The sequence below is a fragment of the Fundulus heteroclitus genome, chromosome 5 (genome assembly GCF_011125445.2).
Source record: "Fundulus heteroclitus isolate FHET01 chromosome 5, MU-UCD_Fhet_4.1, whole genome shotgun sequence".
Lineage (NCBI taxonomy): Eukaryota > Metazoa > Chordata > Actinopteri > Cyprinodontiformes > Fundulidae > Fundulus > Fundulus heteroclitus.
Genome location: NC_046365.1, coordinates 10,240,568 through 10,256,424, shown reverse-complemented (window position 1 = coordinate 10,256,424; position 15,857 = coordinate 10,240,568). Strand labels below are relative to the sequence as shown.

General features: G+C 39.4%; 2 protein-coding genes across 2 annotated transcripts; both read left to right on the top strand.

Annotated features, from left to right (window-relative positions):
- Window positions 1–1,675: 1,675 nt before the first annotated feature.
- On the top strand, window positions 1,676–6,375 carry LOC105916747. Its single transcript, XM_012851360.3, has 6 exons — window positions 1,676–1,939; window positions 2,414–2,556; window positions 5,554–5,615; window positions 5,711–5,824; window positions 6,022–6,120; window positions 6,205–6,375. The coding sequence occupies exons 1-6, from the start codon at window positions 1,829–1,831 to the stop codon at window positions 6,327–6,329; spliced, it is 654 nt and encodes a 217-aa protein (XP_012706814.2). The 5' UTR covers window positions 1,676–1,828; the 3' UTR covers window positions 6,330–6,375.
- A 3,911-nt stretch (window positions 6,376–10,286) lies between these two features.
- Window positions 10,287–14,350, top strand: LOC118563114. Its single transcript, XM_036136851.1, has 6 exons — window positions 10,287–10,438; window positions 10,525–10,670; window positions 10,827–10,888; window positions 10,991–11,104; window positions 12,829–12,927; window positions 14,126–14,350. Exons 1-6 carry the CDS (start codon window positions 10,319–10,321, stop codon window positions 14,308–14,310), a joined length of 726 nt encoding a protein of 241 aa, XP_035992744.1. The 5' UTR covers window positions 10,287–10,318; the 3' UTR covers window positions 14,311–14,350.
- Window positions 14,351–15,857: the final 1,507 nt, after the last annotated feature.

The window sequence follows — 15,857 nt, the reverse complement described above, 5'->3', positions numbered from 1 at the left end:
AGCCTTACCGCTTTCTTGGCTGCTTATCAAACTAACGCTGTTCTTGCACAGCTGGTCAGTTAAAGTGGACGTCCCTATATTCAGAGGTGTGAAGCTCTTTCCATTTTCAGATGATGGACTGAACAGAGCACCGTATGCTGTTTAACATCTAGGACATGTGATCACTAAATCCTGCTCTAAACTTCTGCTTTGTTCCTTGGTGTTCATGATGAATTTTTTTTTCTTTTTTGGTCTTCATCAAATCTGTGAGGACTTCACAGAACAGCCAGATTGAGATACTGAGATTAAATCACACATCGGTGGACAGATCAGTTACTTCTGAAAGCACATGGGGCTGTGCAGTTGGTACCACTGTTACCTTGCTGAAAGAAAGTCCTGAGTTCAAATCCTGATCTGGGGTCTTTTGCATGTTCTCGCTGTGCAAGCGTGGGTTCTCAACGGGTACCGCCCCCTGTCCAAAAACATGACTATTAGGGTAATTGGTCCCTATAAATTACCCTCTGGAGGGACTGTGTCCATGGTTGTTTGTTGTTACACTGGGTTTTATTTAGGGATATGGTGATAAAGGGAGTAGAGCGCTTTCCTTCCACGTCACACTAATGTGTTGCTTTTGCTGGCCTATAAGTTCCAGTGAAATTCAAGGGAGATCATGGTTCTAATGTAACAAAAGGAAATATTGGATAGGCGTGTAGGGAGAGCATTTTTCCTGCACTGGCCTTTTATAAGCATGTTTTTACAGGTAGGCGTGCCTTCTGAGGAAATTCTCGACACGTGTTTCCACTTCACGTGAATACCTGACCTGCTGTTGTGTCAGTCTGTTAACACTTGTGCAATTTCAGCTCCAGCTGTGGGGTTTCGTTGGGGCTCTTTCAGCCGAGCAAAGCTGTTGTCAAGAGGAGAACAAAGTTCAGAGGGATTTTAATGAAATGCCAAACATTTTGCACGAAGCCGCTGTTGTTCAGAGTTAGTGAGGAGGGGGCGGAAACGTCGAAGGCCCCCCATTTTCTATCTCCAGCTTTGAAATTACGTCTCTGTGATTTCATTTTAAAACAAAACTCTTCAAGAGCTTTTACAGAAGCCTATTTTAGACACAGAACACTTCAGAAGTATTTAGCAAACTAAAAAAAAAAACAAACATAACCAGCTGGCATTGATATTCCTTTTTTTTCTTTTTAAGTAGCACTATTCTTAAAACTTAGAATTTTTATTTGACTAAACCTCATTGAAAAATATAAAGACTAAGAAATGTTCTGTAATCAAATGCTAAAACTTTTGTTTTTGAAATACTTAACTCGCTTCATGCATCAAATTACAGATTTCTGCAAAATTAAGAGATTTGTGAAACCTTCGGCCACCTGATTCCCACCATTTAAGAATGTGTCATACAGGAAAGGAGAGCTTTGCATATTATCTAACACACAAGTTGGACACTACAGAGCTTAAATTACTTTTTATTTGTGATGAAGAGATGACTATTACTATTCTTACCACACATATTACCATTACACCATTTATAACCTACTACATTACCATTGAGTACAACTGTACATAATGTTCTTCAAAGCTCTTACTTCCATGTGATCAGATCAATTGTCCTCGAAAAAGGCCAAAGTCTGTTCCCTCCCGTTAACCTTTAACTGTTTACTTTCACTACATCAGCTCACAAACTCCAGAATGTGTGTTTTGGCCAGAAGGGACACTACTGAAATTAAATTTCTGATGCACTGACAGGTCGAGCGTGAAGAAAAGCTGAGTTAGAAGACGACCAAACAAAGGAGACACCATAAAGGCAGCCACCGGAGACAAAAATCAGAGATTCATCAGGAAGATGAAGTGTGTTGCTGCTGTTGTGCTGCTGAGTCTTCTCTCTCTGGGACTCTCTGCTCCTCAGAGCGGCTGTGATGCTCTGCTCAAACCAATAACTGTCAGCACTGAAGAAGTAAGTCCCTACATGAGAATACAGTCAGCAGCATCATTCTATAATGCTCCTAAAACTGGCAAATCTGTTGTCTAACTATGGTAAAAGGCTGATAAAAAGTTACCTACAAAAGGATATTGTTATGGAAAAGATTAAACTCTTCAATTTTAACACATTCCATGTATGTATATATATATATATATATATATATATATATATATATATATATATATATATATATATATATATATATGTGTGTGTGTGTGTGTGTGTGTGTGTGTGTATTGATTGAAATTTCAAAAATCAATTCGATTACCATTCTCAAGATGTGGAATCAGTTCTTCTCGTTTCAATTTGATTAGATTCAAATTGGATTACTGGTATTAAAAACTATTTTAGCTGTTACGTGAATGTCATGACTGTGTAGTTATGCAACATGTTGATGCTAGTATCATATTGATCATGACCATGCACTGTGATGTCTGTGTGCTGCAGATGTTGGGTCGGTTGTACTTCATTGGCGGCAGCTCTGACATCCCAGGAAGTCGCTCCCTGGCTCACCTGATGACCAGCGCCTGGTTGGACATGACTGTCACCTCCAAGAGCAACGTTCTCAACATCGTCCAGACTCAGCGGATGTAAAGCTGCATATAGTCATAATTATGTACCAGTAGTCATCAGTTTGGTCAAATAGGGAATAAGTATAACAGTATAGGGGTTTATTAAACAAAGTTCACATGATCCTAAAATATTGTGGAGATTATATTTGTTACTACTTAGTGCAGAAGCTAACCACCACACAAAGTCAAAAGTATCCTTTAAAATAAAAATCACCTGTTAATGTCAAAGCCGATTGACACTAGTGTTGGTATACACGTGAAACAGTCCATAAACTTCTTTTTTCTTTTTGGAGACCAATAGAATAATTCAATTCAATTCAATTCAATTCAATTTTATTTATATAGCGCCAAATCATGAAACATGTCATCTCAAGGCACTTTACAAAGTCAAGTTCAATCATATTATACAGATTGGGTCAGATTATACAGATTGGTCAAAAATGTCCTATATAAGGAAACCAGTTGATTGCATCAAAGTCCCGACAAGCAGCATTCACTCCTAGGGAAGCGTAGAGCCACAGGAAGAGTCATCTGCATTGTACATGGCTTTGCAGCAATCCCTCATACTGAGCAAGCATGAAGCGACAGTGGGAAGAAAAACCACCCATTAACGGGAAGGAAAAACCTCCGGCAGAACCGGGCTCAGTATGAACGGTCATCTGCCTCGACCGACTGGGGGTTACAGAAGACAGAACAGAGACACAACAAGAGAAACAAAAAAGCACAGAAGCACACATTGATCTAGTAATCTGTTCTACATTAGATGGAAGTAGCGGGTGAGCCGTCTTCTCTGGATGATGTCACAGTTAACAGAACGCCAGACCAGGTGTACCTACTATGAAGAAAAAGAGAGAGAGCAAAAGTTAAAAGCTGAAATGACGACAGTCATTTCAATGTAATACAATGCAAAACTGGAGAACAGTAGAAATCAGTAGAGTGAGAAAATTAGACCCTGATGTCCTCCAGCAGCCTAGGCCTATCACAGCACAACTATAGAGATAGCTCAGGGTATGAGCCACTCTAACTATAAGCTTTGTCAAAAAGGAAAGGAAGAATAGGCCTTCTTGGGCCCTTAAATGACTGTATACAGCCTTGGTGTCATAATCAGATAAAACCAAGACAAAATAACAGGATTTGTTAACTCAACTTTTAGGATAACTCTAAGGTTATTTACAGCAGTGAATTCCCAAAGCATGTTACTGAGCAGGATGAACTGCATCTCTAGTGTCCTGCCGAGGTTGCTGCATATCAGGGATCACCAACATGGTGCCTGTGGGCACCAGGTAGCCCCCATGACCATATGTGGTGCCTTCAAGCCTGTTCAAAAAATAGGAAAACCTATGCTATTTTACTCAGCTGCTCTTGCTTTTTAATCATACTTGCATTTACATAAATTTGACCCATCAAAAACATGTTTATATTACATGAAGTTAAGGTGAGCTCTGACTCTTTAGTTCAAAGGTCAGTAAAGGTAGCCCTTTATATCAAACAGTACCAGAGTAGTAGTCGCTCTCAGTTTCAAAGAAGGTTGGTGATCCCTGCTGTGTATATCGTTGCATGTATATTGGGATGAAGGGTGTAGAATATCATGCCAGATTTGTTCATTTTGCCGTGAAGTCATTGTCTTGACTGATGACTAACCATCAGTTAACCATCTGGGGATAAAGAAGTGACCTACACTAGTCTATGAGTGTCCCAAAGTGCTCAAATAATTATTATCTCATTTAGTCAGAGGGTTTGTTGCACCGCAAAGAGCTGGAGACACTGGAAGTATTTGGCATGCCGAAGGGAGTAAATCTTCGTTGCTGCAGAAAGAATCATGGGTAAAGCGTTGTATGAAATTACCTGATATTATTACAAAGTAGTGGTGCACATGTGTTCTAAACATGGCTTTTAAGAGTTGTAATGCTGAGTTTTTCAACTTGTTCCCCCACCCCCCATAAAAAAACCTAATAACAATAATAATCTTAATCCCTGGACAGCGATCAAATTATGTACGCCACAGAGTCAAATACCACGGTATCTGATGTGTTGTACGGAGCCCCTCTGGTGACATGGACAGATTTTTTTTTTTTTGAAGATGTTAAGTCGTGGCCACGCATTATTAAAGCGTGGCCACGACTTAACATCTTCAAAAAAAAAAATTCTGTCCATGTCACCAGAGGGGCTCCGAAGTGTTGGAAGGCATTGCTGAAATATTTTTTTTACACTGACATTTAAACGTAAAAAGGCAACAGAGTAGCTGAAAAGTAAATGTACACAAGTAAAAGCAGAACTGCTTAAAAACAACTAATACTCAAGTAGATGTAAAATGTAGTCATTTTAAAAAATAGTACTTAAGTCAGGCTAAAAAGGTATTTGGCGAAAAGACATCTCAAGTTTTTGATCATCGTAATGTCTGATCTGTTTTGTGTGACCAATGCAATCAGACAGAAAACAGAAGTAGGGTTATGTGCAGATCCTGGTATTTTCCAAAAACAATGTTTTTGCACATACGTGTATTTAACCGCTGCAAACTACTTCCACTGACAAGACAACGTTGCTTTATACGGCACGGTCACCTGCCCTTAAAATGGGGTGGCAGACTAAAATAATATTAGAACAAGGAAACTAGTGTGTTTCAGTCTGGTGCATGTTTCATAAAAACCTGATTCCGTTAGTTGTGGGACCAGCGTAATAAACTGTAAGAGTAGTGTTTCTTTAGTTTGAAGTAATCTTCCAAGTGGAAGTAAAAAGTAAGGTGTTATTCAAATACTCTTAGAAGCACATTTTACTTCAGTAACTCATTACTTTTTGCCTCGGCTTCTTCGGCTATAACATATTGTAATGTTCAGTATTCCTGAATGTAACTTCCAGGTCCACATATTCTCTTTGTCCCTTTCCAGACATTAAAATATGAGACAGAGTAAGGCCCCAGCAGAGGTTTCATAGGGGAACTCAGTTCACGGCTTGTTTTCTGACTGCAGGCGAAATGCTTTGCATCAACATTGAAGTCTTGTGCCTTTCACCTTCCAGATTAGGCGAATGTTCAAGCTTAGCATACGACGTGATCTTTGAAAACAGCACAATGTTAATCGGTGAGTAAAGAGGAGGCAGACAGGGAGAATCTGATGCACGTTTACGTTGATTCGTTTCACTCAGCTGTCTGCTCGGTGTTGTTTGCGGTCCCCAGAGCAACCTTTCTACCTCAAAGAAGTCTACCTGTCAACAGAGTGTGCAGACTGCCTGGTTGCGAAAGAGGACGTCATCGCTGGAAACGATAATTTTACCAGTCTCCTTATGTTTAGTAAGAAGAAGCACACTTTATCAAAAAATATAATATATAGTATTTCTTTTTCTTAAGAAATCCAGGAAAGATACTATTCTGTTTTTATGCTTTGGCACTCAACCCCAATTAGTGAAACATGTTACACAAGCATTACAGGTAAACCCGCTTGGTCTTTAATAATATATTAAATTAAATGGTGACACCTTTATTTTCAGGTAAAAGCAGGAGCGTATCACCTGCTGCAGTGGAGCTGTTAAAGAAACAAGCAGAATGCCTTCTGATGCCGACGCCTATAATGTCAAACTCAAACAGTGGTGAGAATACCGGTCCTATCTTCTTTTATCCAACCTATGTTGACCGCCAGTTGTGTATTATTAAATCTTTTTTTATGGAAACAGAAATCTGCCCTGACAACATCACGCCCTCCGAGGGGCTCAGTGCCCTCAACTCTGTACTGCAGGCCAAGATGGGACATCGGGTGGCAAGACTTTTGGACGCAGTTTTTGACATGTTCATAAACTGAAAGAGTGGTTCAAAAAGCCATTTTATCGGTCAGTGGTGTGGAAAAATAAAAAAATAAATGGAAGGCCTTTGTTAAGATAAGATAAGATAAGATAAGATAAGATAGACTTTATTGATCTCACAGTGGAGAAATTCACGTGTCACATCGGCTCAATAATCAGAAGAAGGTGCCAAAATGAGGAAAAGGTGCATGAGGTATATACAGTGTGTCCACATATGTACAGTGGATCGAGAGAGATAAAAAAGAAATAAAGCAGAGATTTAAGATGACTTATGTACATTTAAGGTGACTTATGTACATTTAAGGTGACTTATATACATATGGATTTGACGTTGTGCATTAAAGTGGTACCAGGTAAAGAACAACAGTGAGGTACTGAGATAGCTTTAACAACTGAAGTCACTTATTTAACAGGATTATTCCACAGGTTATTGCACAGGGTATTAAATAGTAATTGCACATTAGTTATTGCACAAGTTATTGCATTTATAACGCAGCATTGTAAAGTCTGATGGCAGCAGGGATGAATGACCAACGGTAGCGCTCCTTTTTACAAACAGGATGTCTAAGCCTGTCACTGAAGGAGCTGCTCAGCTCCTCTACACTCTGGTGCAGGGGGTTAAAGGTGTTGTCCATGATGGATGTGAGCTTGGACAACACCCACTTTTTGTTATACTGGGTGAAATGCTCCTTCCATCCTGACAGTAGTAAATAAACTATGTACCCAGAAAAAGGAGGTTAAAAAATTAGATCTCTATGAAAGCTGCAGAGTGCAAAAACTGCTGAGGGGACAAGAAATACAGGGATAAGTAGGAGGGAGGAGATACTTATAAATGGAATAAGAACTGGTTACTGTTCTTTAAATGGCACTCTTTCTGAGATGAGGAAACAGCTTAAAAACTTCTCATTTATGTGATTTGTGTAATATGACAAAAACAGTCGAACATGTTTTATTAGTTCCAAGAACTATGAAAAAATAAGAATATTAAGGGCCTGATCTCCAAAGACTCCAAATAAGGATTGCTAAATTGTGTAGACAGAAAAAACAACTGTGCCAGCAATAAGTGGCCATGTTGCGCCTGATGTACAAAGCTTGCGTCCCCAGTAGATAAGAAGTGCAAAAAAGATTTGGTCCGCCCCATTTAAATCAGAGAATTGCGTGCAGTACTGGCTGTTTGGTGTAAAAGAAAAAGGAAGATCAAATCTTTCACATAAAATCTCCAGACACCCAGGACGCACAAAACCATTTTAATGAATGGAGAATTTCTGCTATTAAACTGTTTTCTTTGAGACAATATTCATTTTTATCAAAACATTAAGAAAAAGGGTCGTTTTGTCAGCAGAAGCTCTGCTCAACAGAAGAAAAAAACTTTAGTTTTATGTCTAAGTATAATAAGAAAATATTAAAGCTGACAAATCAGATTTATCCCTGTTTATTCTACCGGTTCGTGTATCAGGTCGTGTCAAATAAGACAGATGAGCAGAGCTTCTCCAGCCTTGTAGACGGAAACGTCCCCTCAGTCATTGGAGGTAATAATGATAATAACTATTTAAAAAAATGGTAATATAAAGAGATCTGTCCACAGTTTACCCCTCCTCTCCCCCATTGACCACTGGAGATAGACACCAGCCCCCCTGACCCTGCATGGATAAGCGGGTGGAGAAAATGGATGGATAATAAGTTACAGAGCCCCAAGGAACGGAAAGAAAGTTATGGAGAACTTGTGGACCCGCTTTGGAAGATCTGTCCTCATTTAAAATGTACCCAGAGATGTCAACAAATTCACCGTTTTATGAATGAGAACCCGGTTTGAAGTTGTGCAGAGACAGCCGTGGGAGCTTGTTATGCTGCTGTCAGTGAAAGACAGAGACCGCAGTCAAAGCCCTACACCAGGGGTGTATATTTTAGGGGTGTATATCAATATTTTAGCATTTTTTCCTATGTTTTTTATTTTGTTTTAGGTATACTTTCAGGCATTTATGATTTTTAGAATGCAAAGGTTCCTCCTTGCACAACTTAAATTCCTATTTGTGTATTTGTGTATTTGAGACCTTACTGTAGGTCTTTTGATGAGATCTCGGTTTTGGGAGGCTTCTTCTTGCTGTCTGCTCTTAAGGTGAACTTGTGTCTTACCATTTTGGTAAACCTTGGTGTTATTTCTGACCAAGACATGTCATTTAAATCCCATATTAAACAGTTTTCCAGGGTTTATTTTTTTCACCTCCGGAATATTTCCAAAATTAGAAATATTCTGTCAAGGGGTGACGCTGAAAAACTAATCCATGCATTTGTTACTTCAAGGCTGGACTATTGTAATTCTTTACTATCAGGAAGTCTACAAAAATGCAGTTCAAAGCCTTCAGCTGATCCAAAAAGAGAGTTCTGATGAAAATCAACAAGAGAGATCATCCTCCTATTTTAGTTTCCCTTTATTGGCTTCCTGTTAAATCAAGAATAGAATTTAAAATTCTCCTTCTAACGTATAAAGCCCTTAATAATCAAGCTCCATCATATATCAGAGCTCTGATTACCCCGTATGTTCCTAACAGAGCACTTCGCTCTCAGACTGCAGGTCTGCTGGTGGTTCCTAGAGTCTCTAAAAGTAGAATGGGAGGCAGATCCTTTAGCTATCAGGCTCCTCTCCTGTGGAACCAACTCCCAGTTTTGGTCCATGAGGCAGACACCCTGTCTACTTTTAAGACTAAGCTTAAAACTTTCCTTTTTGACAAAGCTTATAGTTAGAGTGGCTTAGCTTACACTGAGATATTTTTGTAGTTATGCTGCTATAGGCTTAGGCTGCTGGAGGACATCAGGGCCTATTTTTCTCAATCTGTTGAGTTCTCCTACTGTTCTCCATTTTGAATTGTTTGTTGTTATTTCAGCTTTTAACTTTTTGTTCTCTCTGCCATTTTTTCTTCATAGGTAGGTACACCTGGTTTGGCGTTCTGTTATCTGTGACATGATCCAGAGGAGGCAGATCATCTGCGATTACCATATAACATAGAAAGGACTCCTGGATCAATGTGTGCTTCTGTGCTTTTGTGTCTCTGCTCTGTCTTCTCCAACCCCCAGTCGGTCGAGGCAGATGACCGTTCAGACTGAGCCCGGTTCTGCCGGAGGTTTTCCTCCCTGTTAAAAGGAAGTTTTCCTCTCCACTGTCACTTCATGCATGCTCAGTATGAGGGATTGCTGCAAAGCCATCAACAATGCAGACGACTGTTCCTGTGGCTCTACGCTCTTTCAGGAGGAGTGAATGCTGCTTGTCAAGACTTGATGCAACCTGCTGGGTTTCCTTAGATAGGAAACTTTTTGACCAATCTGTATAATCTGATGGAATTTGACTCTGTAAAGTGTCTTGAGATGACATATGTTGTGAATTGGTGCTATATACTGTAAATAAATTCAATTTTGACTGGGTAAAGACATGCATTTATTTCAATTAATTTCTCACAAGAAATTACATTAAATAAAATTACATTTTACAGAACACTTTAAAAGATTGTATCTCAGTTTTTATTTATATCACTGAAATGTCAGGATGTTCAGATTTTTCCACAAAAATATTGTTTCAAAGAAGCGTTGCCAACATGCAAGAGATCAACTCTGACCTCCTTTTATGTTTACGATACTAAAAAACAGGCGGATGAGGACACACAAAAAAAAAAAAAAGATCCAGAGTGTAATTCTTAAATCTGATTAACAGGTTGGTTTTATATGTTGCAGTAAAAGCCCTCCAACAACTTATTATTCTGTCACACATTAATCTCAATCAATTTTCCTATAAATTTCTCAAAACATTTATACTTCATGAAAGGAGTAGAGATTCTACTTTTCTATCCCAAGTTATTGTTTGCCTCAAATTGACATTTTCTTATCTATTCCAGTACTAATGTAAACAGCTGACGCCCCTGTTAGTACACATGGGCTGAACCTTGGGTTTTAAAAGTGCCCCTGTAAAGCCTGGACAGACTCAGTCCACGAGCCAGCCATGATGGAGTGCATTCATGTAGCCGTTGTCCTGTTCAGTCTTCTGTCTCTTGGACAGTCAGCTCCTGCGACCAACTGTGATATTCTCACCCAACCAATTCAACTTAGTGGGAGGGATCAGGTAAGACGCGTTGCACGTCTACTGATTGTAACCTGCTTAGTCCCCATGTGATTTATGAAAACAAGCCCAAATGTGATGTTTTCCAGCTCCTTGGAAGATGGAATTACATGGCAGAGAGCACAGACATGCCCGGATACACTGAGCTGTCAAAGATGTTCACCGCGACGGTCTGGTGGAATTTCACTGCTGCTGCTGAGGAGAATGTCATCACAAGTATTCAATACCAAAAAATGTAATTTAAACCTTCAGCTTCAGGATTGTGTCTTTGTTTCATGTGTTATTACAAACACAAACATAATTTTGAATTTTATTAAAATACAAAACTAAATCTTTGATATACCTAAAAGACAATGCAGGTGGAAATTATTAATGTTTGCTTTTGCTAAAGGTTTGGCCTGTGCTTCACTTATTCATACAACTTGACCCTGGAAAACAATGCTGTTGTTTTAGGTGGGTTGAAACAATTTACTGAGTGATTACCGGAGCTAACATATTTGAACATCATGTTTAGTGCAGGAATATATATTTATAAACATGTAATTCTTTTTCCAGTGCACCTCGTCCCCTCGACTGCGTTTCTCCTGAATACGGGCTGCCCTGCCTGCATGATTTTGTACTACAACTACACAATTGGCAAAAGCTCATACAGGAGTCTGCAGCTTCTGAGTAAGAAAAAAAAACATTTTCAATTACTCTGAAAAGATTCATATTCAATTTTCACAGCTCAATTATATGTCTGAACTACTCATATATATATATATATATATATATATATATATATATATATATATATATATATATATATATACATTTATATACATTAAATATATATATACATTTATTTTATTGTGTCCTGTCTGGCAATGTGGCAAGTAGAATTGTTGTCTTAACGGCAAAAAGAGCCCAACAGATTTTACTTTCACAAGCGGAGCCTTACCACATTCGCCATAGTGCGCCGCTTGATTTATAAATTTAAGAAGCTTTATGATAATTAATGCGGGGAATATTTCATGTTACATGGACACTGAAACAAGTAGGTAGAAGAAAAATAAAAAGACAAGGTGAAAGAGAAAGAGGAGACAACAATACATCCTCAGTCTGCTTCTTCACCTGCAAAAAGGGATGTAAAAAGAACAGGACAACCAGCTGATCAAGTGTTACAGATACAATCAAGTAACATCACTGAAGGATATACAGCATCAATTAATACGACATGTATAAAGTGACAGCTGACGATAATAATAGGGGTTTTCTGTATAGAAGTGAGTCTGTAAGTACCTGGATCCAAGCACATGTAGGTGTTTGTGAGAGTGTGCTTGTGTATGTAAGGTTTATCCATGAGAAAAGTGCTCAATAGTGGTTGTGAAGAGACAAAGACCTGCCCCCCAGAGCACAGAGGCTGACGCCAGGGGAACCAAAACCCCACATGCCCAAAGGGAGCCCCAGAGGGGCCCAATGTGCCCAAGAGGGGCCAACACCAGAAATCTGCCGGGTTTCCCTGGGGCCGTTTCTCCTCTTTCCCTGACCCAGGAGAAGAGGGGAAACGGCCCCAAGGAAACCCGCCAACAGCCACAAAGCCAAAGCCCCAGGCAGCTGCGGGGCGAGCCCGTGGACTCTGCCGGCATCCAGCTACGGTGGAATGGATCCGGCCATTGTCCCCAGGGACCTTTTCCCCAGCAAGGCCTGTCTGGGGATGGGCAGGAAAGGACTGAGGACCATCATGCTCTCCCAGGAAGCCAGCTCCTCTGCTGACTCCAACAGTCACCCCTGTTCTCCAAACACCCACCCAGAGAGGGAGGCTCCGCCAGCCGCACCACCATAGCTCGAGGGGCCAGGGACAGGCGGCAGGGCCTGAGAGCCAACTGCAAACCAAGAACCACACCACCCAACCCGCCCACTCTTCCTCCGGGTCCCGGAGGGGAAAAACAAAACAAAAACAAAAAAAAAAACCTTTGTTTAACCAGCACACCCGAACCATGCAGACCCCTGTTCCCCGCGTAGAACCAGCACTGGGAGACTGCATGGACTAGGACCAAGACAAGGAGCCGGTCAAGGAGCCCTCCTGACATCTACCCCCCCAGACATATAATTGAGCTGAACAGATTTACTATTCTCCTCTGCTAATTCAGTAATAATAGTTTTAATTCAAGAGTTGTTGCATAATAAAGGACTAAAGGATGAAAAGATAATGAAATAATATCAAGGAGACCCTGCTTTTGAAAACATTTGCTTTTTACTTATAGTTTACAAGACTATAAATAAACAACATTAGAGTAACATTGCAATAAGACAGCTAGTTAGTTGTGTTTTATGGGCTTTTAATAATTAAGGGCCCTAGATAAACTGGGTATTTGGACAATAATACATTGTTTACTTGTTCTGTTTCTCAGGTAGGAGATCACAGGTTTCTGCTGCTGAACTAGAAGAGTATAAGAAACAGGCAGAGTGTTTGAACTTACCTGCAGCTGTCATCATGGACGTAGAAAAAGGTAAACTCATCATCTGCTTGCACAGATTCCAAGGTCTTGATAATTTTGTGCATCTGTCAGTGTAATCTCTCAGGTTGTAGATGAGTCATTATAGTAACTTTTCCACTTAATGTTACGCTTAAATATGAATCTCTGCAACGTTTGCGAGTTCAATTCCAATCAACTAAAACAAAGTGCAAGCAAGGTAAACTTTATGGTAATAAATAGGGCTGGGCGAGATGGCCTAAAATCAATATTGTGATATATTGAGCAGTTCACCTCGATAACAATAAATGTACGATGAAACTACTGATAACAATGTACAGTCAGACTAATGTACGGGACCATTGTGCGACTGAACCAGAGATCAGATGTTGCTGCAACGTATTTAACAGCTACTCCTCTTCTTCCTGGAGTTGCTCTACAGCCGCCACCGCTTCAACATTTAAAATTTCCTCCATTTCCTCAACCTCCCCATGTCTTTCTCTTCTTGTTTCAGACTGGATGGGGTGGAGTCACGTGACTATAGACTGTACATGTAGTGCAGTGTCTATCGTCGTAAATTTCAGTGTAACGCATAAATTTTTGGTCTCTCGCCCAGGTGTACTAATAAGAAATGTTTTTAAAAACTTAAACTTGCTACCCTTGTGCAGCACCTCCCCAACCTTTCTAGGCGTCGCAACCTCTGCTTTAGACTGATGGTCCTCTCTTACATGTGAGGAACCAGTTTTGACTGTCACCAATAAACTTGTTAATCCACTATACTGAATTATATTGACTATTTAAACTTGGCATAGATCATGATAACACAATGATGGTTTGAATTTGGGAAACCTTTACAGTACATGTAAAAAAAAAACAGCAAAACAGAAAAATCACAGTTTTCTAAAAAACAAACAAAAAACAAACATTCTAAATATGGCCTATTAATATATGTCTTTCTAATTACATTACCTATCTGGCTCATTTAATATGAGACCACTAGGGATTTCATCTTAATGTTTCTGATTAGACACATTGCAATAGGTCTTTTCTGATTGGGTTTTGTTTTAAAAGTTTGTTTGTGATGCTATTCATGCAAGAACTGACACTACCATGGTGGGTCCTGAATCACTGAGTAGGAGGTCATGAGATGATATCAGCAACTATTTCTGTTTTTCATTTATATAATCAATAAGTTTCAAGAATAAATTACATTAATTGTTCACTCTTTACTCAGGTTTTTGCCCAGATCCATCTCTCTCCAAAGACACAAAGATCATCGATCTGACCAGCACCATCAGTAACATGAGCTTTGATGATATGAACCTAATGGATATGTTAAGAAATGTCAAAGGGTCAAGCTTTCTTAATGACGCTTTTTCAAAGCTCTCCAACACTGCAACCGCAATGTTTGGAAATTGACACGACTGGGAGGGTAATTTTTCTGTATTAAAAATGGAAAGATAGATGGAAAAATAGAGGATAACTAATTTTACACGTCGGTCAATTGTACAAGAATGGAAAGAAAATAAAGAATATTTAACTTCAAAACTTGCACTATGCCCCTTTAAGCACTGTGCTCCATCCCTGTGTTGTATTTTTAATCTTTCTTTCAGAGCTTTTTAACTCTAAAAATTTTCTTGCAATATGGAAGGATTCTATTATTATACCAGTAGCCAAGGTTAAATCCCCAAAAGCGTTGAATAATTATGAACCAGTGGCTCTCACATCTCTAGTGATGGAATCATTTGACCAGATGGGAAAGAGGAAACCAGTGCAGTTGGTGCAGAGCAAGATCGACCACTTTGCTTATCAAGAAAGGAAAGGAGTGAACAAGAGTGACTAAGAGGGCACAACCAACCCTTAATGATCCTCAGCATCATTTGTGTACTGAGTTTAGGCTCCTCTCATCAAGAAGGAGGTTTACTTATATAAAGCAAGATCTAACCGACACCTGAGGTCTTTTATTCCCTTAGCTGTTAGGCTTTTTATTCATCCCTGATAAACTGTGCTGCTTGGAGTTCTGATATTCTGTAAATGTTTTAGTGCCTTTATTCTTTTTGGGTGAGTGCTCATTGTGCGTGCTGATTATGTGCAAAGAAATTGCCCCTCAGGGATAATAAAGTATTTCAATTAAACACAATTCAATTTAAAACATGTTCTATTAATATAAAAACTTTATTTTAATAAGCCATGATTTTATCATGCACACTGTTGAAATATTTGCTGTTGAAAGTTCTGTTGGGTTTGCTGCAAGGAGGACTTCTTGTGGTCTGATTTGCATGTTAGGATTAGACAGCACAAGTCAGATTGGTAGGAGAAAAGAACACAAAAGGGAGGAGTTAAAACATCAAGGAACAATTAAGAGGAGTTAGAGGGGAAATTGTGAATATAGAATCAGGTGACAGTTTCCCACCACACCCTTTCAGCTGAACAATACCAAAACAATAAATCTCTGGGTTTCCGTTACCTACATGCAAGTAAGTCTCCATGAAAAACCAAAACTGCAAATGATGCCAATATAGTCAAAGGTTTTATCACTCCCACTTATTCTTTACAATGGAGAAGTAAACAGAACTGTATAGAAAACAAGTCACATCATTTTAAAACCGTTTATGCAGTTTTGTTTGATTCCATACAGTATATCAGCCATCCATTAAGACAGAGACACACAGGACAAACAATCATGTACACATGGCTAATTTCAATTAGAGTAACCAGTTAACCTAACAGTCATGTTTTTAGGAGGATGTGGGAGCAAACTGAAGTACCCAGAGAGAAGACCGGACATTCACAGGTAGAACATGCAAACTCCATGCAGAAAGACCCCAGACCCAGGTTCAAATCCAGGATCTTCTTACTGCAAGGCAACAGTGCTACCAACTGCACCACTGAGTAGCCAACAATATATCAGCTGCTGCATCATTGGCCTGCAAAATGTTCCAGAGATCTGTTGGGACAGGACCAAT